Below are 22,318 nucleotides of genomic sequence, written 5' to 3'. Positions count from 1 at the left end.
CTCTGGAGCTGGTAGGCACCGACAGTGCACCACTGCCCCTAAGCCCTGTGGACTGAGAGATGATTTGGTTCCTGTCTCCAGGTATTTGGCTCCTGTCTCCAAGCACTGACCTAAGATTTCAAGACAGTGTTGTTGTTCAGCTGCTCAGTGGTGTCTGATTCTGCGACCCCATGGACTGCAGCACACCGGGCTTCCCTGTCCTTCACTATTTCTGGAGTTGCTCAGACTCATCCATTGAGTCAGTGATGCCATCCAACCATGTCATCCTCTGTCACCCCCTTCTCCTCCTGCCCTCAGTCTTTCCCAGCATCAGGGTCTTTGGAACTAAAGCAAAGGTCTGCAAAGTGCAGGGAAAGCCTGACTAGTGGCTAACTGCCTGGGGGCAGGGAGGCTCATTAAAGAAATTGACACCTTCACCAGACTTGAAAGATAAGCACAACTTCCCAAGGGGCATGGCACATTCCAGAGGAAGAGAATAATAGATGTGAGAGATCAGAGGACAAGACTAACGTGTTTGGGGAAGGGTATTTGGGGTGGGTTCAAGGTGAGGAATGTGGGAGACCAGGCCAGGGTCAGACTGTTCCAGCTAAGAAACAGACCAGGAAATCAACTAAACTTCAATTAAAAAAGAGAGTGAGAGAGAGAACAGGAAAAAAAAAAAAAAAATCTATCCACTCACCAATCCATTTACCTATCTTTGCCTGCCTTATTTAGGAAGCACATCAGAGACACATGGAGTCAGTACAGTAATATGAAAAATAAGTTTGAAAATGAGGGAAGTAAGCGATGACACTGGATCTTCACGTCACGTACAAGGTGAATTTGAAACATATTTGTTGAGCACTTAAGACTGAGCGACTTCACTCTCACTTTTCACCTTCATGCACTGGAGAAGGAAATGGCAACCCACTCCAGTGTTCTTGCCTGGAGAATCCCAGGGATGGCGGAGGCTGGTGGGCTGCCGTCTATGGGGTCGCACAGAGTCGGACACGACTGAAGGGACTTAGTAGTAGTAGTAGTAGTAGTAAGACACAGCAGGCACTGGCCTTGACGCTGGGAGCAGACAAAGCCCCTCTCTCTGCAAGCTGTCAATGTATCCACTCAACAGTTCTAAGGGATATTTCAGAATCCACCCCATTTTCTGAATCACCTGGGTGTGAGAGGAAAAGCAGAACGAAGGAAACATGAGGGCATCAGGTGGACCAGGAAAGAGACATAGAAAAGGAGTTAGGGAGACCCAGGAGGCAGAGAGGGATGGCCAGTCACACGTGCGCATCCGCTTCGCCAGGCTCTGTCTGATGGGAGGCCCTGTCTTCTGAGCCACCGCATAGCAGGCAGCCCAACCCCAAGCTGTTATTTTTCTTATTGGAGCAACAATGGTCCTGTTCAGTTCAGTTCAGTCGCTCAGTCGTGTCTGACTCTTTGCAACCCCAAGGACTGCAGCACTCCAAGCCTCCCTGTCCATCACAAACTCCCAGAGTTTACTCAACCTCATGTCCATCAAGTTGGTGATGCCATCCAACCACCTCGTCCTCTGTCGTCCCCTTCTCCTGCCCTCAATCTTTCCCAGCATCAGGGTCTTTTCCAATGAGTCAGTTCTTCGCATCAGATGGCCAAAGTATTGGAGTTTCAGCTTCAGCATCAGTCCTTCCAATGAATATTCAGGACTGATTTCCTTTAGGATGGACTGGTTGGATCTCCTGGCAGTCCAAGAGACTCTCCAGTCTTCTCCAACATCACAGTTCAAAAGCATCAATTCCTCAGCACTCAGCTTTCTTTGTAGTCCAAGCTGTTATTTTTCTTATTGGAGCGAAAATGGTCCTGTATTTCATTATTATTATTTTGGCTGTGCTAGGTCTTCGTTGTTACGAAGGCTTTTCTCTAGTTGTGGTGAGTGAGGGCTGCTCTCCCGTTGTGGTGCCTGGGCTTCCCACTGCAGTGGCTTCTCTCGTTGCAGACCATGGGCTCTGGGGCGCACACAGGCTTCCGTAGTTGTAGTTCCTGGGCCCTAGGGCACAGGCTCAATAGTTGCGGCCCACGGGCTTAGCTGCTCCTCAGCATGGGAGCTTCCCGGATTAGGGATCAAACCCATGACTTCTGCATTGCAGGTGGATTCTTTACCACTGAGCCACCAGGGAAGCCCTGATCATATATTTCTTATAGAAATTTCCTGCCTAGAGTAGAAGCTGACCCCAAGAAGAAGGCCCTCTGGACCTCTGTTGCCTGGGGTGCTGGCGGGGGCCCTTTGGTGGCTAGCACTGGCAATCCCCGGGGAGGCCTGGTGTGGTCCTGGGTTGCTGTCCTTGGCCTGGTCAGCCTCTTCTTGGGCCTGTTGATCACCTGATTCTCTTGCCCTGTTCTAGTGAATAGTCCTTGGATGGGGCCAGAGTTGGCTGGTTACTTTGCTGAGACTTCTGGAGCCTTTGTCCTAACTCAGGCACCCAGCTCTGTTCCAGCCTCAGGCTTCTGGGAACTTGCCAGGCGTGGCTCACACCCATGTCTACACCTTGCTGTTGGTTTTCCAGGGCCCGGTTTCTCAATGTCTCTGCGACCGCCTGTAAGACACTCTGATGATAGCATTCTCATGACACACGCACAGAGGCAAAGGGACCCCAGAGCCACAGAGTGAGAGGCAGACGGAAACGCAGGCTGGGTTCCCATCTAAGTTGCAGCGCCACCTCACAAGGAAAGAGGATACTGTTAAGCCAAGTTGCATGTGTAACCCTGGGTATATGTTGTTGCTGCTGCTGCTACTGCTAAGTCGCTTCAGTCGTGTCCGACTCTGTGTGACCCTGTAGACGGCAGCCCACCAAGGCTCCCCGTCCCTGGGATTCTCCAGGCAAAAATACTGGAGTGGGTTGCCATTTCCTTCTCCAGGGGATCTTCCCAACCCCGGGATCGAACCCAGGTCTCCTGCATTGCAGGCAGACGCTTTAACCTCTGAGCCACCAGGGAAGCCCCTTTAAACACTTTACATGTGTTAACTCATTCTGTCCTTCGTGAGATAGCTGTTATTCCCAATTTACAGATGAGAAAACTGAGGCATAGAGAGGTAAAGTGGCTGGTCTAAGATCACATAGCTCAGCGGCAGAGGCAGAAGTCAAACCAGGGCAGTTTGGTGCAGCTCCCAAGCTTCTAACCACTGCACATACTCCCTCAAACAGGCTTGTTCCCTTTTCCTTCCCTTAGTGACTCCTTCACACTGGGTCAATCCTTCCTTCCTATTAAGTTCCCACAGTGGCTCTATCATGGCAGCCACCACCTCTGTATGAAATATATCTGTATACATGTCTGTTGTGCTCCATAGAGTCAGGGACTCTGATTCAGACTTGGGCCCAGAGCTGGGGAATGGGATGTAGGATTGAATGAGGCAGAAGAGGGAGGCAGATCACAAAGCAGGGAGGAGGGACTTCCCTGGTGGTCCAGTCGTTAAGAAGCTGCCTTCCTATGTGGGGGACGCTTGCTCCTTGGAAGAAAAGCTATGACCAACCTAGACAGCATATTAAAAACCACAGACATTACTTTGCTGACAAAGGTCCGTCTAGTCAAAGCTATGGTTTTTCCAGTATTCATGTATGGATGTGAGAGCTGGACTATAAAGAAAGCTGAGAGTGAAAGAATTGATGCTTTTGAACTGTGGTGTTGGAGAAGCCTCTTGAGAGTCCCTTGGACTGCAAGGAGATCCAACCAGTCCATTCTAAAGGAAATCCTAAAGCTGAAGCTCCAATACTTTGGCCACCTGATGAGATGAGCCCACTCATTGGAAAAGACCCCCACGCTGGGAAATATTGAAGGCAGGAGGAGAAGGGGGAAAGAGAAGAGGAGATGGTTGGATAGTGTTACCGACTCAATGGACATTGGTTTGAGCAAGCTCTGGGAGACAGTGAAGGACAGGGAAGCCTGGCATGCTGCAGTCCACGAGGTCGCAGAGTCAGACACAACCGAGCCACTGAACAACATGTGGCGGATGCAGGTGCAGGGGAGCTAAGACCCCACGTGCCATGGAGCAACAGCCCGAGCGCCACCTCTGCGCTGCGATGAAGACCTGGCGCAGCCAAAACAAAAACAAGCAAACAAACGAACTAAAGTGGGGAGGAGCAGATGCTCCGAGGCTGAACAGCTTGGCTCCTGGCATCACCCTTTTCTGGCTGTGTGCACAGGCGAATCAGTTAAATCCTCTGAACTTCAGTGTCCTCACCTGTAAGACTGGAGATGATAAACATTTCTGCCTCCGTTGGTGTGAAGCTAAACTGGCCCATGTGCCTGAAGCGATGAGCGCAATGCTGAATGCCTGGTAGCTGTGTTCACTGTTCTGACCCAGAGGCCCTGAGGGATGGGGCGTCCGAGATGGTCCCTAGCTAAGGTAGCCCCTGGCTTATCACTGTGTCGCAAGCCTCTGCCTCTCAGCCTTGGGCAAGACTGGAGGGGCCCCGGCCCCGCCCTCACCTCTGCTGTCATCTTGGCAATGAGCCCCGCGGAGATGGCCCCACTGAGCACGTTCCGCCTCAGGCCGGGATTCCTGGGGTCCTTGAGGTTGCTGATGCGGCTGCGTACGCGGTTCCGGTACTTCATGTCCGTGCTCTTGAGCTCCTGGTAGATATGTGACACAGTCAAGGGCCAGCCAGCCACTCATAGAGGGGCCCGGGAGCATGGGGAGCCAGTCCCTGAAGCCTGAGGAGCCCCAAGGCCATCTCTCTCTTTCCTTGGACTCGCCTCACCCCAAGTGCTCGAGTGAGTACCCCCAACTTGGACAGGGGTCAGACCCCTTCATGGCCTCTGACTCCCCAAGTCAGGGTCCTCACGTGGGCATTTGGGATCAGCCACATATCGGGGACAGGAAACAGCCTTCAAGGTGAGATCGGGTCATCACAAGCGCTGTGGGGCCAGGGACCCCAGGAATGGGCAGTCTGGGTTTGTTTGAGCCTCCTGTGTGACCTCAGGTGAGCCCACGACCTCTTTGTGCCTCGGCTTCCCTCTCCATAAAACACAGGTTGTCATGAGGATTCCCTGAGCTAAGCTGCACGCTGCACTCGTGTGGTGGTTGGGGCGTGTCAAATGCTCAACTTTTAGGGGCTTAGATGATAGTGATGACGATGACCCCCTAGTTTGGAAGGGCTCCTGGACACTTTTAAGTCCAGCTGTCAGAGGAAAACATCAGATTGGGGGCCACGTGTCTAAGGCTCTAGGAAGTATTACAATAAAGAATGCATTGGCTTTTGTTTCATCTGGTGTCTGAGCACATTACAACACAGAACAGCCTCCCCTTCCTCTCTTTTTCTCTAGGAATACCTATTGCAGAACGCACTTTGGGAATTGCTGGTCAGTTACTTTGCTCATTAACAGATGAGGAAGCTGAGGCTCAGAAAGGGTACAGGCCCTTGCTCAAGGTCACAGGGCACATTCCCGGCAGAGGCAGGGCTGGAAGCCAGACTCCCTCCTGACGGTAACACTCTCTTCTCCACTCACCCAGCAGGAAGTCACCCCTGGCCACCGACCACAGGGAGTTCTCTGTCCAGAAGCTGCATCCCAGATGGGCCTCCTCCTTGCTCCCTCCCCCTCCTCCCTCCTCCAGAGGAGCTCAGGGAACACAGCCACATTTTCTTGGCCTCCGCGAAGCCAAGAAGAATCAGGAAGATGAAGCCTTTTCTGGGAAAACCCCTATATATACGAGAAAGAAACTGTGGGGAATGTGGAGAAATGGACACAGCTGGCTAGCTCCAAGTGGTGGGAGGGAAGGTGGTGGTATTTATTTTTCCTGTTTTTGTTTGTATAGTACAATAAAATCTGAGAAGGAAGAATATGCTCTCATGCACTTGAAAGCCCCAGTATTTGTTTAAAAATCTTATGTGTTTGGGATCCTTGGAAGTGGAGATGTGCTTGATAAGTGGGGACAGCAGGGCTGAGGATCCTTTCGTCTGCCTCTTCCTGAGTCTGCCTCCTTTCATCAAGGTCTCAGAGGAGGATGAGGCGGAGCAGACCCAGGCATCACTGACCTCCTGCCCCCCCCCCCCGCAACCTCCTCCCCACCCCGACATGAGCACACGTGAGCCCCAAGGCTGCCATGTTCGTCCAGGCCCCCAAACTCCTCCTCCCTCTGACCTCCCACCACCTATGAACAAAGAGCTGAAGGGTTGTTGGTGCAGCTCTGATGGCCTTTCCTTCAGAAGAGGGTCATTCAGAGGACGGAAGGCCATCAGCGGAGGCCATGCACTGGGTCATCTTCTCTAACTGGGCTTGAAGGTGGAGGGACCTTCTCGGAGGGACAACTGTTCGGGAGAAAACAAAGATGAAGCTCGTAATAGCTCTGATGCCTCATGTTCTGTGTTCCTGAATTAATTAGAAATTTTGAGAGTGAACTTGGACAGGAATGAGATTAGTTCAAGAAGTGCTGGTTAATAACCAAATGATGGTGGAGGGAAACTCCCAGGAGATGTGTTGGAGGCTATTAGGGTGGTTCTTAGGCAAGAGATCGAGGGAGGCAAATCTGTTTTCTGAGACTGGCCCCTGTACCTTCCCTAACCTGCTGAGCCCCTAGGTAGAGCCCAGGAGGGCAGGAAAGGGCCTCAATGGGACACTCACACCCCTGTTCCCTGGGGAGTCTGTCCCCAGCCTCCACACTTCTTTGATATGCAAAGATTTGTCTCCAGTAAAAGGAATTCTATGCATTCACTCAGTGGGGCACAGTGTGGAGGCCCTTCTTCTCTCAAGACAGAAATCTTGGGACTTCCCTGGTGGTTCAGTGGTTAGAACACCATGTTTCCAGTGCAGGGGGCCTGGGTTCTATCCCTGATTGGGGAACCAAGGCCCAGCAAGCTCAAGGCATTGCTAAAACAACACAGCAAGTAAGTGTCAGTAAGTAACTCCTGGTCACTCAGTCTTGTCCAACTCCACGAGCCCATGGACCGTAGCCTTCCAGGCTCCTCTTCCTGTGGGACTTTCCCGGCAAGACAACAAAAAAAGCAACAAAAAAACTTTCAGTTCAATTGGCCAGACCACACAGCAGACATCTCCTCTGTCTATACAAGGCTGCTTTCAGATGGTGGGAGCATGGCATATAGGGGAAGAACTCAGGACATGGAATCCAGAGACTAAGGTTTTCAGTTCAGCTTTGACACTCAGTAGTTCCCGAGCCTCAGTTGCCTCATCTGTAAACTGGGAACAACAGCCCCTGCCTCACAGAGATTGTTGTAAGTGTTAACAGAGGTTGTTATTGTTCAGCCACTAAGTCTTGTCTGACTCTTGGTGACCCCATGAAGCTCGCCAGGTTTCACTATCCTTCACTATCCCCTAGAGTTTGCTCAAACTCATGTCCACTGAGTCAATGATGCCAACCAATCATCTCATCCTCCATTATCCCCTTCTCCTCCTGCCCTCAATCTTTCCCAGCATCAGGGTCCTTTTCAGCAAGTCAGCTCTTTGCATCAGGTGGCCAAAGTATTGGAGTTTCAGCTTCAGCATCAGTCTTTCCAATGAATATTCAAGACTGATTTCCTTTAGGATTGGCTGCTTTGATCTCCTTGTAGTCCAAGGAACTCTCAAGAATCTTCTCCAGCACCACAATTCAAAAACGGCAATTATTTGATGTTCAGTATTCTTTATGGTCCAACTCTCACATCCATACATGACTACTGGAAAAACCATAGCTTTGACTATAAGGACCTTTGTTGGCAAAGTGATGTCTCTGCTTTTGAATATGCTGCCTAGGTTTGTCATAGCTTTTCTTCCAAGGAGCAAACGTCCTCTAATTTCACGGCTGCAGTCACCATCCTCAGTGATTCTGGAGCCCAAGAAAATAAAGTCTGTCACTCTCCACTTTTTTACCTGATGCCATGATCTTCATTTTTTGAATGCTGAGATTTAAGTCAGCTTTTTTACTCTCCTCTTTCACTTTCATCAAGAGACTCTTTAGTTCCTCTTCGCTTTCTGCCATTAGGGTGGTATCATTTGCATATCTGAGGTTATTGATATTTCTCCCGGCAATCTACAGAGGTAGGAAGTGTCGACTGACCAAGACACAGAGCCTGATACTTGGGGGGTCAAAGACGGGAGTTGTTATCTTCAGAGGAGGAAGAGAGGGAAGGCTGAACGTGAGGAATGCTGTCCTCTCTTTGTGTCTCACCTCCTCGATAATGTCACAACCCAGACCTGTCAAGACACAGCCTCTCTGAGCCCTGAGCCCTCGGGTTCTTTTTATTTTTGGCTGTTTTTCTGGCTGTTACAGCTTGCATGATCTTAGTTCCCCGATAAGGGATTGAACCCAGGCCCCTGGCAGTGAAAGCGTGGAGTCCTAACCACTGGATGTTCAGGGAAGTCCCAACCTTCAGGTTGTAGAGTCACACTTGCTGGGTTCAAATCTTAATTATGCCAGTACTATTAGCTGATGGGCGTTGGCAAGGACTTACCTGCTCTGAGCCTCAGTTAACCTCACCTGTAAAATGAGGGAACCTTCCCTGTGAGATTGCTCTCCACATGAAATGAGGTACTGCTTCTAAACAGCCTAGCCCACTCACTGTCCTGGATCCCTTGCATTTGGGACACCTGCTGCTGGACAGTTTAGGCACCCACAGCCCTGGCACAGCTCAAGGATATGATCTTCAATTTCTGATGCCATCTTGTCACAGTTGACTCCATAGTCCTTGTAATCATCTAAAAGAGATTCGGGAAACATAGGCATGAGTTGAAGATGACCTTGGCAGTGAAGCCTGTTTGTACAGGGGACTCCAGCATCTTGTACCACTTTCATGGTGTGGAGAAAAACCACCTCTCCCAGATCTTGGGGAGCCCTTCCCTCCCCGGCCACTGGTTCAGGCTCTCTCACCATCCGCCTTCAGAGCCGCAGAGAGCATCTCCACACACTTGTCCCGGACGGAGTCCCCCGTGAGATAGCAGGGCGCCAAGAGGCAGACGGAGGGGGCGAACGTGGGGCTCGAGGGGCTGCTGGGTGTTCTGGGGGTCTCCGCTTTTGATTTGCTGCTGTTTGATCTGAGGATGACAACCAGTAACAGACATGTTGACAACAAGCAAATAAAGCATTTTGTTGAGCACCAGTGTTTTCATGGATGATCTCCTTTAATCCTCATAAAAACTCTATGAGGAAGGTGCTATTTTAGGCACTTGACATGGATCATCTCATTTAATCCTCTGAGGTTGGTTCTATACTTATCCCCACTTTAGAGTTGTATTTTAAAGTGTGTTTTAGAGAGAGAGAGAGAGATGTGCACATCTGGAAACCAGCAGAACCAGAATTGAAACCCAGGTGGGTGAACACTGGTACCCAGGCACTTAGCCAACCGCTGTGCTCTGCTGAGAGGTTGCAGAGCACTGTCCGATGCCAATAATTCTATCACCCACCATGCTAGCTGCTCTCTCTCATCTGCTCTCATAGAACCGTCTGTTTACTCATTCGATAAATATTAGGCATCTATTCTCCAGGTACTGTGCTGAGAACAAGGCATAAAGCAGACAAGTCAGAAGAGTTCCTTCGCACAAGGAGCTATAGTCCAGTGAAAAATGAATTTACCACCAGTTAATTGGCTTTTGACTGAACTGAACTGAATTGCCTTTCACCATGTGTCAGGAACTGTGCAAGGCCCTTTAGGAGCATTTTCTAATTTGGACCTCAGAGCAGTCCTTGGAGGTAGATACTGTAATCACCACCATTTGCAGATGAAGAAACAAGGGACAGATCTGCCTAAAGTTACACTGCTAAGATTTGAAACCAGATCTATCTGATTCCAATGCCTGTGCTCTTAACTCCTATGATACACCACCTAAGAATCATCCTGTTTTGGTTTTGGCTTAAAAGGCCACAAATATATATGCACAGGAGGGATAACCATGTTTCCTAGTCAGCTCAGGCTGCCATAATAAAATACTATAGACTACGTTACTTAGCAGCAATTCATTTCTCACAATTCTGGAGACTGGGAAGTCTAAGATCAAGGTGTCCGTTAATCTGGTTTCTGGCCAGAGCTCTCTTCTGGGCTTTATACAGCCACCTTCTTGCTAAGCCCTCACATGGTGGAGAAAGAGCAAGTAAGTTCTGAAGTGTCTTTTCAGTTCAGTTCAGTTGCTCAGTCATGTCCAACTCTTTGCAACCCCATGAACTGCAGCATGCCAGGCCTCCCTGTCCATCACCAACTCCTGGAGTCCACCCAAACCCATGTCCATTCTATTGGTGATGCCATCCAACCATCTCATCCTCTGTTGTCCCCTTCTTTTCCTGCCTTCAATCTTTCCCAGCATCAGGGTCTTTTCCAATGAGTCAGCTCTTTGCATCAGGTGGCCAAAGTATTGGAGTTTCAGCTTCAACATCAGTCCCTCCAATGAACACCCAGGACTTATCTCCTTTAAGGACGCTAATCCTACTGGATCAGGGCTCCATCCTTATGACCTTATTTAACCTTAATTACCTCCCTAATGGCCCTATGTCCAAATACAGTCATGTTGGGGGGGGTTGGGATTTTAACATATGAATTCTGGGAAATCACAGACTTTCAAACAGTAACACCATTTCAAAAACTTTTTTTTTTTTTTTTGGCTGCACTGCATGGCATGCAGGATCTTAGTTCCCCAACCAGGGACTGAATCCACACCCCTTGCAGTGGAAGCTCAGAGTCTTAACCACTAGACTGCCAGTGAAGTCCTAACACCAGGTTAATAGCAATTCTCTCTCTTAGATGGGATTACAGGAGATTTTCACTTTCTTCTTTCACATACATATTTTCTAAGTCTGCCCTAAAGAACATATCTGCTTTTGTCATGAGACACACCTTTCTTTTTGGTTTGTAATATTTGACAATCATGAGTGGTCCCTCTGTGCTGATGGCTCAGATAGGAAGTTTCCCGTCTTCCTGTTCTCCAGTAAAAGTGGAGGCAACCTGAGTGTCCAGGGCTTCCCAGGTGGTGTGATGGGAAATCCAACTGCCAATGCAGGTTCAATCCCTGGGTCAGAAAGATCCCTTGGAGAAGGAAATGGCAAAACACTCCAGTAGTCTTGCCTGGAGAATCCCACGCACAGAGGAGCCTGGCGGGCTACAGTCCACGGGGTCACAAAGAGTCGGACATGACTGAGTGACTGAGCACACACGTAAAGCTGAGTGTCTGTCCATCAGTTTATGAATGTATAAACAAACTGTGGTATGTAATACAACAGAATATTATTCAGCTATAAAAGGAACAGAATTCTGAAACATGTTACTTAGAAGACATTATGATGAGTGAAATAAGCCAAATACAAAAGGACAAATACTGTAAGCCTCCACTCATATGAAGTCATATGAAGTACCTAGGGTAGTCAAATTCATAGAGACAGAATGCAGAAAGGTGTTGGGAGGAACAGAGAATGGAGAGTTATTGTTTAATTGGAAGGAAAGTTATGACCAACCTAGACAGCATATTCAAAAGCAGAGACATTACTTTGCCAACAAAGGTCCATCTAGTCAAGGCTATGGTTTTTACAGTGGTCATGTATGGATGTGAGAGTTGGACTATAAAGAAAGCTGAGAGCCGAAGAATTGATGGTTTTGAACTGTGGTGTTGGAGAAGACTCTTGAGAGTTCCTTGGACTGCAAGGAGATCCAACCAGTCCATCCTAAAGGAGATCAGTCCTGGGTGTTTATTGGAAGGACTGATGTTGAAGCTGAAACTCCAATACTTTGGCCACCTGATGTGAAGAGCTGACTCACTGGAAAAGACCCTGACGCTGGGAAAGATTGACGGCAGGAGGAGAAGGGGACAACAAGAGGATGAGATGGTTGGATGGCATCATTGACTCGATGGACATGGGTTTGGGTGGACTCCAGGAGCTGGTGACGGACAGGGAGGCCTGGCGTCCTGCGGTTCATGGGGTCTCAAAGAGTTGGACACGACTGAGCAACTGAACTGAATTGAAGTGATAGAGTTTTAGTTTTGAATGATGAAAAAGTTCTGGAGATGGAAGGTGGTGATGGATATATAACAATGTCAGCATACTTAATACTAGTGATTTGTATACTTAAAAATGATTAAAATGGGTAAGTTTTATGTTATATATATTTTACCACAATAAAAAAAATCTGTATAGTAAGTTCAGTGAATAAGAGCAGCCAGAAACCCTGAAATAAGTGATGGCAACTAATCTGTTTTAAATACTGGGTTGGCCAATAAGTTCATTAGGTTTTTCTATAGGACATAACTGAGAAATCCGAACGAACTTTTTGGCCAACCCCATATTTGGCAAATCTTTTCTTTTTTTGATGTGGACCATTTTTAAAAAGTCTTTTGAATTTGTTACAACATTGCTTCTGTTTTATGTTTTGGCTTTTGGGCCACAAGGCATGTAGGATCTTAGCTCCCCAGCCAGGGACAGAACCTGCGTGCCCTGCATTTGAAAGGCAAAGTCTTAACTACTGGACTGCCAGAGAAGTCCCATTTGCTAAATCTTAATTCATTTGAAATGATGAAATATCTTTTTTTTTTTTTTTGGTCTCATGCTGCAGGAAAAAAAACGGTTAAAGTGGCGAATTCTTTGGTGGTCCAGACTTTAAGGACTTTGCACTTTCACTGCTGAGGGTACGGATTTGATCCCTGGTCTGGGAACTGAAATACCACAGGCTTCGTGATGGCCCAAAAAAAGGGTGGTGGGTTTGAAATGGTAAATTTTGTTATATATACTACTTTGAAGTGAAAGTCGCTCAGTCGTGTCTGACTCTTTGCGACCCTGTGGACTATACAGTCTATGGACCTCTCCAGGCCAGAATAGTGGAGTGGGTAGCCTTTCCCTTCTCCAGATATACTACTTTACCACTGTATAAAAAAAGAGTGAAGTGCCGATACACGTAACCAAAAAAACCAGGCCGAGGCTCAGACTCCACCCACTTGTCGGTCGCTTTTGGTTCCTGTGAGCAGGTGCTGGGCGGTACAATGAGAGCATCACCTAGATTCCTGGTGGTGGCCCCAGAATGTCAGGCCTTCCTGAGTGGCATGAGAAAGGTCAAACAGGTCATACGACCCTGTAATGTGGCCCAAGAAATTCAGCGAGGGATGGGGCCGGGAGTTGGCCACCAGAGGAGTGGATGGGAAAACGAATCCTTGGGAGAAATTTGTGGAAGCGTGGAAGTCCATGGTTTGTATGGGCAGGACTGAGGGGCTCAGGGCAGCTGAAGGAGGAGAGCGAGGGAGCTGGGGAAAAAGGATTTCTGGCCAGACTCTGGAGTGTGTTAAAGATGCTAATAACAAAAGCCATCATTTACTGCCTGTTTGCTACTTATTCCACTCCATAACCCTGAGAGTCATAAGTAACTGGCCCCATTTTACATACCAGAGGATGGAGAGATAACTGTACCGAACTCTCCCTTTCAGAGCTGTTTCCACACTACTCTTGGGGTGGGGGCCAGTCAAGACCTCTCTGCCTTCTTCTCTTGGCTCTTCCCACTCTCCTCTTTCAGTAACCCATCAGGATCTGCCAGTCAGTCCTCATGCTTCCAAGGAAAAACTGACTCATCAGAGTTGAAGAAGTGAGTCACTTCTTCCACTCCACCAGGCTGACCCCTTGTGGAAGGGCCCAAAGGACTGCTGTTTCCCAAAACTCCAAGGGGCACCATCCTCATTGTCACCTGGGTACCTCTTGAAGTTGTACAGTGCACAACCTGTGCAGCTGTCCTAGGCAGCTCTGGAGATATGGATGCACTTCTTTCTTTCAGGAAAATGGTGCTGGACTTCTCAAAGGTCAAGCCCAAGAAATTCTGTCTGGGAGTGAGGCTGGTTGAGTAGCCCAAGCTTCCCAGTGTTAAAAAACCTGGGGTGGGACTTCCCTGGTGGTCCAGTGGTTAAGAATCAGTCTGCTAAGACAGGAGACACAGATTCGATCCCTGCTCCAGGAAGATTCCACATGCCGAGGGACAACTAAGCCCGTGCGCTACAACCACTGAAGCCCCAGAGCCTGTGCTGGGCAACAAGAGAAGCCACTGCAGTAAGAAGCCCATGCACCGTAAGTAGCTCTCCGTAACTAGAGAAAGCCTGCACACAGCAACGAAGACCCAGCACACCCAAATAAATAAAATTTTAAAACCTGGGATGACAAGATAATCCCATCGTTCAGTGTGAATTCTGCCATCCACCTCCTTGTCCCCCAATTCCTGCTACTTTGCACTGACCTTGACACAGGGGACTCTTGTCACCATAGATGCCCTTGGGCCACTGAGAGTTTTGTGTTCTCTGGAGCCTTGAGGTTCCTAAAGGTGTCTCAGGGCTGCCACAGAGTGGGGTGGTCTGAGGAGGGAAGGCTCTGTCCTCTTAAGGTTTATTTATTTTTTGCCTCGCTGCAGAGTTTGCAGGATCTTAGTTCCCCAACCGGGGACTGAACTCAGACTCATGGCATTGGAAGTCCTGAGTCCTAACCACCGGACGGCCGGGTAACTGCCAAGGTGTACATTTTTAATTCCCCCAAATTTTGTCCAAACGGATTCCCTAGTTTTATTTTTTTTTTTAAATTCAGTTTGAACTTCACCATTCTAGATTAATTCAGCCTGGGTTTTGCCCAGCTCTGCCTCACAACTGGTGGCCTGGCAGCAGAGCACAGGACAGAGAAGCTGAGATCCAAGCGTCTTGTCCTAGAGTCAGATTCCAGCAGGAGTCAAGGTGCAGGTGAGCGAAGGCTGCTGCTGCTGCTGCTAAGTTGCTTCAGTTGTGTCCGACTCTGCACGACCCCATAGACGGCAGCCTACCAGGCTCCTCTGTCCATGGGATTTTCCAGGCAAGAGTACTGGAGTGGGGTGCCATTGCCTTCTCCAAGGGAAGGCTGGGAAGTGGGTAAATTCAGGTCTAAGGGGCTGCCTGCGAACCAACACGAATCTTCCCGCACCCAGTCCTGGCCACTGGGCTCTCACCTGCATGACCACAGGAGACCCCAAGCTGCTCTCCCTGCCTCCCCCGACAATCTACAAAAACCCACAGCTGATGCCATCACTCCCCTGCTTCTGATTGTCTTAACAGCTTCCAATCATTTCCAGCATAAAGTCAAACTCCTCACCATGGCCTCCTATCATCCCCCCAACATCTGGCTGCGGCCTCCCCTACTGACTTAATCTCACACCTCACTCCCCCCACAGGTCACTGGAGCCCAACCCCCCTGCACTGCTGCTTTCTGTTTCTTAAGCGCACCCATCACTCCCACCACAGGGCTGGTCCCCCTCCTCCTGGAAGGCCCTTCCTCCTGCAGATTTTCTTATGATGGGTCCTTTCCTGCCAGGCAGGTCCCAGCTCCAACGTCACATCCTCAGGGAGGCCTTCCTGGACCATCCCAGCCAAGCCAACTCTCCTGCCCTGGAACTCTCTAGCACATGACCCAATTTCTTTCATCCACAGCACTTATCCAATCTGTAATTAACTTGTTTGTGTTTATAAACACTGTCTGCCTCCATCTCCAGATTACAGGTTCCAGAGAACCAGGACCCCATCTGCGGGCTCACCACTGTCTTCCAGCACCTGTGACAAGGCCCTAGGTAGACACCTGATGGATCTTTATCAAGTGAATGAACAGATGATGAATTGAGGGAGTGGGCCACAGAAATGAAAGGCACATCCAGGGGTCTAGACAGCGCTGACTTGGGCAGGGGATAGGTCCTCTTTGGAAAACCAGCTGCCCAACTGCTCTGGGATTAACAGAGGGCCCTTTGAGCCAGCATCTGTCAACTCCCACAGCCTGGACCAACCCATCTCCTACAGCTGGGACGGAGCCCAGATTCTTCCTGGTGTTGCCCCTCACGGACCTGTGTGCCCATCACCACATCCTCAGTGTCTAAGACTCATTGGTGGGGAACCAGGAAGGGAGGAGTCAACAGCATACTGCTTGGAAGGAGGCATAATAATGTTAATAAAAGTTGTCAGTTTTGGGGGTAGTGTATTTATGAAGAGCCCAGGCTTCAGAGGAGAAGGGGGCAACAGAGGATGAAACAGTCAGACAGCATCACTTCTACTGGATGATATGGTTAGACAAACTCAATGGACATGAATCTGAGCAAACTCCAGGAGAGAGTGAAGGACAGGGGAGCCTGGTATGCTGCCGTCCATGTTCTTGCAAAGAGTCAGACGTGACTTAGTGACTGAACAACAACAGACTCCAGGGCCAGACTCGCAGATTCAACTTCCAATAACACCACTTTGTAGCCATTTGACCTTGGATGAGTTCCTTAACTTCCAGGTGCCTCCGTTTTCTCATATCTAAATAGAACAACAGTGCTCACCTTATAGAGTTGCTCAGAATATTAAAGCATCTAAGAGAATTCCAGCAACAGACTATTTGATAATACTTACACAGATGGCCACACTAATGTGAGCACTCTTACTAAGCGCTGTGCATCCACTGGGCACCCATTTGGTTTAGGGATGGTGCTAAGCATTTCATTACCTCATCTGAGTCTCACAGTGACCTTGTGGGGGTCATAGTTATCCCCATCTTACAGTTCAAGAGACTGAGGCTCAGAGAACTGAATTTATGTACTCAAGGTTATCCAACTGGCAAATGGGAGAGACAGACCACACATCTAGGTCTGTCTGCCTTCCAAATTCTTTTCAACACATCTCACTGTTCCTCTAAAAGGCAGAGAGCTTTCCAGAGTCCCCTTTCCTGGGCCAGGCTGGGCTGCCTGTTGCATTTCCCTCCTCACCTCCCTGGCAGGGCACTCCCAGCCTTGGTCGCTCCTCTTGGAGAGGAGCTGGCTGGCTGGCTGGGATTCGTGTCTGGGTGGCAAATCAGGCAGCCAGGCTCATTTGCTTTCAATGCACGTGAGTGGGAACTGTGCCAAACTGCAGAGAGGGCATCATGACAGGGGTGGAGGTGTTGGATTTGTCAACTGCTTCCTTCTGCTCCCCGGATGTACCAGGGCCAGCACCAGCATGTGGTCTGACATCACCAAGCTCTGAAAAAATCCTCACCAACCAGGTCTGAGCAGAGGCACCTGGAGGCCGGTCTTGCTGCTCCTGTGCGCCACCTCGAGGGCATTTCGGTTACTTGCACCACCAAGCCTGCCGAAACTGCTAGGGTGAAAACTGAAGGGCAGCTGGCAAAGTGCAACCTTCTCTGTCGCAGGGGTGCCCTTGGCGGTCTGTCTCCTGGTACTCCTGCTACAGTTCCTCATACCGCCACACCTCTGCACGTGCCATTCCCTCCGCCTGGGATGCCCTCAACTGGCTGGTCTACCAGGCAATCCATCTTTCAGTTCTCAGCACAAATACTCTCTCTTCCCTGAACTCTCCTTTGACTTCTCCAGTCATGTTGAGACACTGTGTTATTATGCGTTAAGAGCTTCAAAAAACAAGCATTTTGGTGTCTCCTTGCTTAGCTTTGGAGGTCACAAACTGATGGGCTACACATGAGTTTTGTCTGAGCTACTGCATCTTAGGAAAATAGGAATATGTTGCTAACACATAAAACTGGGAATTTCTTAGGAAAATCTAGTTGGCCAGCTTTCCTTAAAAATTTGGAAGGGATGGCATGCTGGGTGTCATATCGATAAAGCAACCACCAGCTGGGGCTGGGTAGTGGGCGCCCCCTTCAGACCGGCAGGTATTCTCCACTAGTCACCCAGGTGTCCACATGCCCTCGACCCCTGGAAGATGTTGAGTTTGTAAGGAGGTGCTCAACAAACGTGCTTGCTGGGAGACTTCCCTGGTGTTCCAGTGGCTAAGACGCCTCGCTCCCCATGCAGGGGGGCCCAGGTTCGATCCCAGGTCAGGGAACTAGATTTCACATGCAGAAACTAAAGATCCTGTATGCTGCAACAAAGATCAAAGACCCTGCATGCCACAACTAAGACCCAGTGCAGCTAAAAATAAAATATTTAACAAACAAAACCAAATGTGCTGACTTAATGGATGAATGCATGAATGAACAAATGAGCGAATGAATGGAAGACAAAGAAGGAATGGAGGTAAAGAGTGCAGGAAACAGTCTGAGTGGTGGGTAAAGTGAGTTTACAAGACTTGCTTCTCTCCCTCTGGGGTGCCCACCCCTAGTACTGAAGCAGCAGGAAATGGCACAGCTGTTGGAAGGACAAACATACTCTGCCTGACCAACCCTCGGAGAAAGAAGGCATTCTCGAGGGAGCCAAGAGACTTCCAGGCCACAGGGCAAAGTACGGAGAGGAGCCTGAAGGTATAAACCCTGACGCAAATGTCCAATGTGCTTCTTATAGCATCAAACCCAGAAATGGGTTACTGGCCAGCGTTTCATTTTTGGATGAGACAATCCTTCTTGATGCAGGGCTGTCCTTCACATTCCGGGACATCTAGCATCAGTGGCCGCTGCCTACTAAATGCCAGAAGCGCCCCTCCCTGCCCTCCCATTATTACATTGCAGTATAGACTGTGTCCCTCAGGCGAAAATCCATATGCTAAAGCCCTAACTTCCAGTGTGATAGTATTTGGCGGTGGGGCCTTTGGGACATTATTAGGTTTAGATGAGGTCAAGAGGGTGAAGTTCCATGATGGGATTAATGTCCTCGGAAGAATGAGAGAGACCACAGGGAATTCCCTGGTGATTAGGCCTTCTACTTCTACTGTAGGAGGCACAGGTTTACCCCTGGTAGGGAGAACTAAGATCCCACATGCCGCACGACACAGCCAAAAAAAAAAAAGGGGAAGAGAGACCAGAGCATGAAATCTCCCTCTTTCTCTGTCTCTCTCAGTTCAGTCACGTGTAGACACAGTGAGAAGGCGGCTGTCTGCAAACCAGGAAGTTCAGTTCAGTTCAGTTGCTCAGTCGTGTCCAGCTCTCTGTGACCCCATGGACTGCAGCATGCCAGGCCTCCCTGTCCATCATCAACTCCCGGAGTTTGCTCAAATTCATGTCCATCGCATCGGTAATGCCATCCAACCACCTCATCCTCTGTCGTCCCCTTCTCCTCCTGCCTTCAATCTTTTTTTTTTTTTTGCCTTCAATCTTTCCCAGCATCAGGGTCTTTTCCAATGAGTCTGTTCTTGGCATCAGGTGGTCAAAGTATTGGAGCTTCAGCTTCAGCATCAGTCCTTCCAATGAATATTCAGGACTGATTAGTTTAGAACCAAGAACTATGCCTCAATTCCAAGGCATCGCCTGTGGCAGACAATGCCAATCGATCACAGAACTCTCTTCTTCCCTGGTAGGATGTAGCCTCAGATTCGTGCTCCAAGCAGAGAGCCTCTACTCATCGGCTGGAGCTGGCACTCAGCTGCCACGGTGGGGATGCTCAGCACAGCTGCCCCATCAACATCCCAGGCCTGTTTGATCTTCATAAAACCTTAAATGACCTAATTTCTGTGCCCTTTTTTCTTTCCAATGTCAGTCTTACTGGTGCATGCGTGCTTAGTTACTTCAGTCGTGTCCGACTCTCTGCGACCCCATGGACCATGGCCTGCCGGGCTCCTCTGTTCATGGGATTCTCCAGGCAAGAACACTGGAGTGGATTGCCATTTCCTTCTCCAAATCTGACCTAGTCTAATTGGTACATTAGGCCTAAAAGATTGAGAGCAGGAGGAAAAGGGGATGACAGAGGATGAAATGGTTGGATGGCATCACTGACTCAATGGGCGTGAGTTTGAGCAAACTCCGGGAGTTGGTGATGGACAGGGAGGCCTGGTATGCTGCAGTCCATGGGGTCGGAAAGAGTTGGACATGACTGAGCGACTAAACAACAAAAAAGCCCAAAAGAACTGGGCAGCTTCCAAACATACTCCCCTAGAAGTCAATACCCTTACCATTCCTTCCAGGCACCCGAGCATCCAATATGGCCCATGGATGCTAATCATTTGCCTTGATCCACCGTTAAGCCACTTCCTGGCCTGGCCTGCTCTCCCTTTGCTCTGGTTCTTCTGCTCTGACCTCTGACTTCCCTCCCGGGCCACAATGCACACTCCTCTATCCACAGTTTCTCCTTGCTGATCTCATCCAGGTTAGCGGCTTCAAGTGCGAGCTACATATTAACAACTAAAATTTGTATTTCCAGCCCAGGCTTTCTTCCTGAATTCCAGCGTGGTATAACCTACTGCATATTCAATTTCTTCACCTGAGTGGTTTGTACACCCCTAAATCCAACATATCCAAACGTGACCCCTTGATCTCCCACCTCAAGCCTGACCGACACAGAGTCTTCCCCATACCAGTTCACAGTATCTCCATCCTCACAGACACTCACATGAAAAGTCCTGGAGGCATCCTGACACTTATTCTTCTCTTGTACTCCACATCCAATCTGTTAGGAAATCCTGATAGCTCTCCTTTCAAAATATATCCAGGGTCAGGACTTCCCTGGTGGTCCGGTGGTTAAGACTCCAGCTTCCACTGCAGGGGGCGAGGGTTTGATCCCTGGTTGGGGAACTAAGATTCCACATGATGCAGGGTACGGCCCCGCTAAAACATATACCCGGGGTCTCCCACTTCTCCCCACCTCCACGCTGTCACTCTGATCCAAGCCACCCTCACATCTTCCCCGAATTATCGAAACAGCCTCCTGGCTGGTCTCTGCTTCTGTCTGTGGCCCTGACAACCTAACACAGCAGCAAGAGGGATTCTGATAAATTCACTCATAGAATCCCCACGCTCAGTACCCTCCAGGGGCTCCTTTTCACACCATCTTCCAACTCCCACCTTCACTTATTCACTCCAGACCCACCGGCCACCTCACCGCTCCCTGACCCTGCCAAGCACACTCCCACTTGCAGGCCTTCTGTTTGGAATGACCCCAGTGTCCGGCTAACTCCTCGTTTCTTTCATGTTTTTGCGCACAGGTCATCTCTTCAATGAGGGCTCTCCTGACCACTGCAGTGACCACCCTTTCCAACCTGCCAATGCAGGCAGATATAAGAGATGTGGGTTCGATCCCCGGGTTGAGAAGATCCCCTGGAGAAGGGCATGGCAACCCACCCCAGTATTCTTGCCTGGAGAATTCCATGGACAGAGGAGCCTGGAGGGCTACAGTCCATGGGGTCGCAAAGAGTCGGATATGACTAAGCGATTAAACAACAATATTTACTTATCATATGTATTACCAGTTTCCCCCATTAGAATATGAGGCTTTCCTGATAGCTTAGTTGGTAAAGAATCTACCTGCAATGCAGGAGACCCTGGTTCAATTACTGGGTAGGGAAGATCCGCTGGAGAAGGGAAAGGCTATCCACTCCAGTATTCTGGCCTGGAGAGTTCCACGGACTGTATAGTCCATGGGGTCACAAAGAGCTGGACACGACTGAATGCTAATAAAGTAATGCTCAAAATTCTCCAAGCCAGGCTTCAGCAATATGTGAACCATGAACTTCCTGATGTTCAAGCTGGTTTTAGAAAAGGCAGAGGAATCAGAGATCAAATTGCCAACATCCGCTGGATCATCGAAAAAGCAAGAGAGTTCCAGAAAAACATGCCAAAGCCTTTGACTGTGTAGAACACAATAAACTGTGGAAAATTCTGAAAGAGATGGGAATACTAGACCACCTGATCTGCCTCTCGAGAAATCTATATGCAGCTCAGGAAGCAACAGTTAGATCTGGACATGGAACAACAGACTGGTTCCAAATAGGAAAAGGAGTTTGTCAAGGCTGTATATTGTCACCCTGCTTATGTAACTTATATGCAGAGTACATCATGAGAAACGCCGGACTGGAAGAAACACAAGCTGGAATCAAAGTTGCCAGGAGAAATATCAATAACCTCAGATATGCAGATGACACCACCCTTATGGCAGAAAGTGAAGAGGAACTCAAAAGCCTCTTGATGAAAGGGAAAGTGGAGAGTGAAAAAGTTGGCTTAAAGCTCAACATTCAGAAAACGAAGATCATGGCATCCGGTCCCATCATTTCATGGGAAATAGATGGGGAAACAGTGGAAACAGTGGCAGACTTTATTTTTTTGGGCTCCAAAATCACTGCAGATGGTGACTGCAGCCATGAAATTAAAAGACGCTTACTCCTTGGAAGGAAAGTTATGACCAACCTAGATAGCATATTCAAAAGCAGAGACATTACTTTGCCAACAAAGGTCCGTCTAGTCAAGGCTATGGTTTTTCCTGTGGTCACGTATGGATGTGAGGGTTGGACTGTGAAGAAGGCTGAGTGCTGAAGAATTGATGCTTTTGAACTGTGGTGTTGGAGAAGACTCTTGAGAGTCCCTCAGACTGCAAGGAGATCCAACCAGTCCATTCTGAAGGAGATCAGCCCTGGGATTTCTTTGGAAGGAATGATGCTAAAGCTGAAACTCCAGTGCTTTGGCCACCTCATGCGAAGAGTTGACTCATTGGAAAAGACTCTGATGCTGGGAGGGATTGGGGGCAGGAGGAGAAGGGGACGACAGAGGGTGAGATGGCTGGATGGC

At 49.1% G+C, this 22,318-nt stretch overlaps 1 protein-coding gene across 2 annotated transcripts in view; it reads right to left on the bottom strand.

Moving 5' to 3' along the window:
* TCEA3 (transcription elongation factor A3) overlaps positions 1 to 22,318 on the bottom strand; it is a 45,903-nt gene that overhangs the window by 6,514 nt on the left and 17,071 nt on the right. For both annotated transcript variants that reach the window (XM_027520667.1, XM_027520657.1), the window contains 3 exons: positions 8,819 to 8,982; positions 8,590 to 8,646; positions 4,447 to 4,601 (listed from right to left, as the gene is read on the bottom strand). In XM_027520667.1, coding sequence (XP_027376468.1) covers positions 4,447 to 4,601; positions 8,590 to 8,646; positions 8,819 to 8,982 — 376 coding nt within the window. The remainder of the gene's footprint in view (positions 1 to 4,446; positions 4,602 to 8,589; positions 8,647 to 8,818; positions 8,983 to 22,318) is intronic.

Source organism: Bos indicus x Bos taurus, chromosome 2 (assembly GCF_003369695.1).
Source record: "Bos indicus x Bos taurus breed Angus x Brahman F1 hybrid chromosome 2, Bos_hybrid_MaternalHap_v2.0, whole genome shotgun sequence".
NCBI lineage: Eukaryota > Metazoa > Chordata > Mammalia > Artiodactyla > Bovidae > Bos > Bos indicus x Bos taurus.
This window is presented reverse-complemented; position numbering and strand designations above follow the sequence as displayed.